General features: G+C 36.8%; 1 protein-coding gene across 1 annotated transcript in view; it reads right to left on the reverse strand.

Annotated features, from left to right (window-relative positions):
* Positions 1–294: 294 nt before the first annotated feature.
* The window catches only part of G6PC2 (glucose-6-phosphatase catalytic subunit 2), a 13,983-nt gene continuing 8,076 nt past the window's right edge, over positions 295–6,201 (reverse strand). The window contains exons 4-5 of the mRNA XM_044666521.1: positions 4,442–4,557; positions 295–806 (exon numbers count right to left, since the gene is read on the reverse strand). Coding sequence (XP_044522456.1) covers positions 295–806; positions 4,442–4,557 — 628 coding nt within the window. The remainder of the gene's footprint in view (positions 807–4,441; positions 4,558–6,201) is intronic.

Raw genomic sequence — 6,201 nt, forward strand, 5'->3', positions numbered from 1 at the left:
TATTGGGGTACTACCCTCCACTTGGAAAAGAGAGAACAAAAGGCACCAAAATATGGAGTCATGAGTAGATCCTCAGAATAGGAGTTGAAGCATCTAAGTTCTAGTTCTGATTTTTTGCTGACTAGCAGTTGACCTTAAATAAGTCACCTAACTCCCTTAGGCCTCAGTTTCCTCTCCTGCAAAATAAGATCAGACAGTTAAAAACTCAGGTCTACAGCTCTGATTCTACTGGTGGGTCAGGGAATTTCTGTTCTGTGTGAAGGAATATAGCTCTTCCCTCCTACCCCAACATACCTAATTAATCTTCTTTTCCCTGGGCCTCATTAATACATGTATGCAGTAAGGAATCATAGCAACCACAGTGAATGGAATGGATGCACTTTTACAGAAAGATAACACATAAAACAAATATTCAGCATGGGTTGGGATCTTAACAAAATTATACAGCTGCAGGAGGGTCAATGAAGTCATCACACATAGCAGTTTGAAACTCAGTTTATAACTGTCCTTTCCCCGACAGCTCAAAAAGAACATTTCAGAATTGATTGCAAAGCCCAATCCGAAGAGAACCCCCAGGTTTCTCACCAGGCCAGCAAATGGAGTTGTGTCAATGTGGATCCAGTCTGGATTGGCACACCATTTCTTGGCTTTGGGAACCGACCACAGGAGATCAATATCAAGAAGTTTGAGAAATAGGTAAAAGCCAAAGGCAAAAAGAAACAGAAATAGACTGGTCTTGATATATGTTCCCAGACTTGCTGTTTGGATATCAGGTGTATGTTCAAATGCTTCTGCCACAAGCATGCCTACAAATCAGACAGAAACTTCAGGTGACCGTATTTTCATCTCAGTCAATAAACATTTGTTAACCACCTACTACTATGTGCCGGACACTGTATTAAAACTTAGCACTGGGAATACAAGGTCCTTAACAGGAATCGTGCTCTAGGAGAAACTGTGTGACTTTGTGGAAAGAAGATTCCTAGATTTAGAGCCAAAAAAATCTGCTGTGTATTCATAGTAATGAGTAAATTCCCTGAGGGCAAGGACAATTTTTCTTTTCTTTTTTTTTTTTTCTTTTCCTTTTGGATCCCCATCACCTACCACAGTGCTTCATGCAGAGTAGGCACTAATAAATGTTTTTTGAATAAGGTTGAATCAGACATGTGGGAATAAGTCCAAGCTCTGACATTTATTAGCTTTGTGACTGTGGGCAAGTTACTCAGCTTCTCTGGGTCCCAATTGTCACACCTGCAAAATGAGGGGGTTGGAGTAGATGCTAAGGCCCTTTCCAGATCTAACATGTTCTGTATTCCATGACTGTTTTCAAGAAAGAAGTGGCTACTCCAACCACTCCCAATGTCTGGGAACTTGGCCAAGATATATAATTTTGTGAATCAGTTTCCTCTTCTGCAAAAGTGAGGGAGTGGAACCACTTGATTTCTACAGTCCTGTCCAGTTCTAGTAGTCTCTTTGTTTATGATTTATGGCTTTTGAGTATATCCTCTAATTTTTCCCAAATCTATTTTCCTAGGCAATGACTGTCATATTTTCTAAACCCAACAATATGTTTGCCTTTCTGGGACTTAAACCAATAATATGAACTCAGATTTTTCATTCATTCAGAGTCAACGAGCCACGTGCTGTAAAACTGGCTAATTTGGGGGGTTGGGTCTATGTCTGTGATTTTATCACTTTAGGAAACTGCCAGCATGGAAACTCTCCAATAGGGATGATAATGGGGATGATGATACTAATAACTGCTGATGTTTACCTAAAGCTTTACAAATGCAAGTGCAAAACACTTCATGAGCCTCCTAATAGCCCTGTGCAGTAGATGCTGGATCTGCTATTATGCCTGTTTTATAGAAGGGGAAATCAAAGCTGAGACAGATTACCTGGTGAACCTGGTGAACCATAGTTACCTAGACACATGGTCAAATCAAATAATAGACACAGGGGCAGCTAAGTGGTACAGTAGATAGAGTGCTAGGAGTCAGGAAGTCTCATTCTCATGAATTTAAATCTGGCCTCAGACACTGACTAATCATATGATCCTGGGGAATTCACTTAATCCTGTTTGCCTCATTTCCTCCTCTATAAAATGAGCTGGAGAAGGAAATGACCAGGAGTCAGGAAGGTTCATCTCCTTGAGTTCAAATTTGACCTAAACTGTATGATCTTGGTCAAGTCATTTAACCATGTTTGCCTCAATTTCCTCATGTGTAAACTAAACTGGAGAAGAAAATGATAAACTGCTCCACTGTCTTTATCATGGAAACCCCAAATGGGGTCAAGAAAAGTTGGACATGGTCAAAAGGATTCAACAACAACGAAACATAGATATACCCTTTGAAGGAACCATAGGTAGAATTCAAACCCAGATCTTCCTGGCCCTCAGTCTAGCATTCTATTGTCTTCTATGCCATCCTGTCTCTCGATGCAGATTGGCACCTCATCTGTTACTTGAAGTGTTAGAGTGTTATATGGGATGCTGCTGATAATACATAACTGGGGGAGTTGTGAATTGATCCAACCATTCTGGAGGGCAATTTGGAACTATGCCCAAAGGGCTTTAAAAGAATGCCTATCCTTTGATCCAGCCATACCACTGCTAGATTTGTACCCCAAAGAGATCATAAGGAAAAATACATGTACAAAAATATTCATAGCTGCACTCCTTGTGGTGGCAAAAAACTGGAAAATGAGGGGGTGTCCATCATTTGGGGAATGGCTGAACAAATTGTGGTATCTGATGGTGATGGAATACTATTGTGTAATAAGGAATGATAAATTGCTTGATTTCCATAAGAGCTGGAAAGATATCCACAAACTGATGCGGAGTGAAATGAGCAGAGCCAGGAGAAAATACAGAGACTGAAACATTGTGGAATAATCAAATGTAATCAACTTTGCTACTGATAGCAATGCAGTGATCCAGGATAATCCTGAGGGATTTATGAGAAGGAATGCTATCTACATTGTATAATTATTCTAAAATCCAAGGTTTAAAATCTTTTGGAGAAATTTTAGGAAAAGAAAATCACCAACACAATGAATTAAGAAAGCAGATCTTTTGGAGAAGGTACCATAAAGATGCCCGCAGAAACCTCACACTGCATCAAAAGATCCAGAGTGAACTTTGGAATATAATGAACTGAGATGAAGGAGTTAAACGTATCATTTTTTTCTGAATGTAAACTCTTATGCCAAAGGGGAGTGACCCCAGTTGGCTTTTTGTTAATGTGTCTATCAATCATTTTTGTTTTCTTTCTCTTTCCTTTTCCTCTTTTCCCCAAATGGTTGTAATTCCCCCTAGGTAAAGTGCAATGTTTTACACATCTCTAGTAAAAAGAAGCTTTAGAGGTATAAACTGGTTATTTGAAATGATCCTTTTGGGGGACCAGCATGTTGAAATCTCCTCAATTGAGGTCTTTGGGAGATTAACATGCTTAGTCTCCCCAATGAATCATTTAGTAAGCTAATAACTTTCTACCTCTTTCCTACCTTTCCCTCTCTTTACTTCTACTATTTTGATTTAATAAAGTTATTAAAACTACTAGCAGTCTCATAATTTAATTTTAATTATTACAACATCGAGAGTGGGAATAGAAACACAGAAGGAAAATATTTGATTTTTCACTTGTTTATATGGGTGTTGGGTATGGGGTTTTGGTTTTTAAAAGATTGTTACAAAAGTGGTTAATATGGAAATAGATATTGAGTGATAATACATGTATAACCCAGTGGAACTGCTTGTCGACTCTGAGAGGGGGGGAGGGAAAAGTAAAGGGAAAAAACATGAATCACATAATCATGGAAAATACTTAAATAAAAATTTAAAAAAAATATATATATATATGAGGTGCTGAGAGATGAATTAATTGCCTGTGTCACACAAGTAGCATGTTTTAGAGGTAGGACTTGATCCCAAGTCTTTTTGGTTCCACGGCTGTTCTTCTATACAGTATACCACAGTAAAGATAAATTTCAACTAATATTTCAGATGTTATATGTCATTAAATTACTGAGTGCTTGAAGGGCTCACAGCTTTATAGTTAGCTCTTTAGAGCTACATGAAAAATCCAGATGTGACAAACAGCAGTTTCTGAAATAATGGGGAGCTGCTCAGTGAAGTCCATCAGCACAGGGATGAGTGGGCACCAATGGCGCCATGACATAATGGTAAAGTATGTATTTCAGGTGACCGTACTTGACTCAGCCCTGTGGCAAACACTAAAAACCCAACTGACTAGTGTATAAGTTAGAAAATCAGAAAGGCATTTTTTTTTTTACTTTTTCAGGCTTTCAGATACCAAAGAGCCACAGTGGCCTAGAGAAGGGAACACAACCTCCAAATGTTTCCCTTTTCATCCCAGCAAGGCCAAGATGAGGCTAAATCTTTGAAATGACACAATTAAAGAGAATTGATCATATTTACCACCAATGACTCCAAGAATAACTTGATGAGGAAAATGTGTCGCTATGAATACTCTAGAGATGCAAACACTGATTTGAATCAACCAAAAAAGACTCCAAAGAAATGACCGGGTCAGCCTGTGATGGAAAAACAGGTACATATATTAAAAAAATAGTGAGAGATTATATTGTTTTTATTTAAAACATTATTTCTATGTGCTGGGTAGGATTTGAAAAACTGAATATCTATTGCAGGTTTCTATATTTGTGAATGTAATGAAACTTACTAGTGGACCATCTTGATGTAATTGTGATAATTATTGTTATATTTATTATTATAGCCAGCACTTATGTAGTGCTTTAAGGTTTCCCAAATATTTCATAAATGTAAACTCATTTTACTTTCACAAGAACCCTCATCAATACGTGCAATGATTATCCCATTTTATAGATAAGGAACCTGAAGTAGACAGTGGGTAAGTGACTGGTTAAGTCACACAGCTAGTGAGTATCAGAAGCTGGATTTAAACTATTTTTCTTGATTAAAGGACCAGTGCTCCATCCGTTATGCCACGTCTTTCCTTGTTTCCTCTGCCCAATTCCTGAAATTTAATAAATGTTATGAAGTAAAGCCAATTCAGATATTATGGCAGGGGACATTGCATGGGAAATAAATAGTCTTGGTTATTCACTTTTATCCAGAAGAACTGGTCATTCATATTTTTATTTGCTATTAGATTAGTGATGGTATTTCAACTGATAATTATATAAACCAAATATACTTACTACATTTTTCATTCTTTTAAGGAAAAGGCTTAAATGGGTTCGATTCAATAGAATCAGGGAAGTGATATCTTAATCTTTGAGATATGGGAGAAATCTTACCTCAGATTTACTTGCTGGATGCCTCCTGGATAAATCACTTAATCTCTATCTCAGTTTTCTTAACTGTAAAATGGGAATTATAATTTACCTACCTCTCTGGGTTCCTAAAGAATATCAAGTAAGATAATATTTGTAAAGTACCTAGCACAGAGTAGGTGCTTAATGAATGATTAATTTTTTTTTTTAGTGCCTATGAAGGAAGTCACTTGGACTTCTTGAATCTTGGTTTTCATTTGTAAAATGAGGTATTGTGAAGATCAAATGAGATAATATATGGAAACTAGAGAACCATATAAAACCACATCTACTTTTATCAGTGGGTTGTAAAAGAGAAAAGATTTAGTGAGTGTGATATGTAAGAATTACATTCTATACATTGAAAAGTAGGTCAGGAAGGGGCAGCTACATGGCTCAGCGGATTGAGAGCCAAGCCTAATGATGGGAGATCCTGGGTTCAAATTTAGTCTTAGATACTTCCTAACTGTGAGTCCCTGGGCAAGTCACCATTGCTTAGTCCTTACCATTCTTATGCCTTAGAACCAATACACAGTATTGATTCTAAGACAGAAGGTAAGGATTTTTTTTAAAAGAGTGAGTCAAAAGACAAAATATTCTTAGTCTAATCACATTTGTCCAGAGAATCTTCAGAGAAAATACTGAGATTCAATAGAAACCTCACTTAAATGATATTTTATGGATGTAAATTATTACTCATATGGAATTTATTGATGTTTTTATATTAACTAAATTATAAATATCTTAAGTTTTGACCATTATGTGGATATTTGCAAAATAGTCAGATAGCAATATTGGAAACTTTGGAGAGTTTCTCAGATTAACTATTTTGAAATTTTTGTAGTACCAAGCAATCATTTATTAAGCACTAAATATGTGCCA

The sequence above is a fragment of the Gracilinanus agilis genome, chromosome 3 (assembly GCF_016433145.1).
Source record: "Gracilinanus agilis isolate LMUSP501 chromosome 3, AgileGrace, whole genome shotgun sequence".
Classification (NCBI taxonomy): domain Eukaryota; kingdom Metazoa; phylum Chordata; class Mammalia; order Didelphimorphia; family Didelphidae; genus Gracilinanus; species Gracilinanus agilis.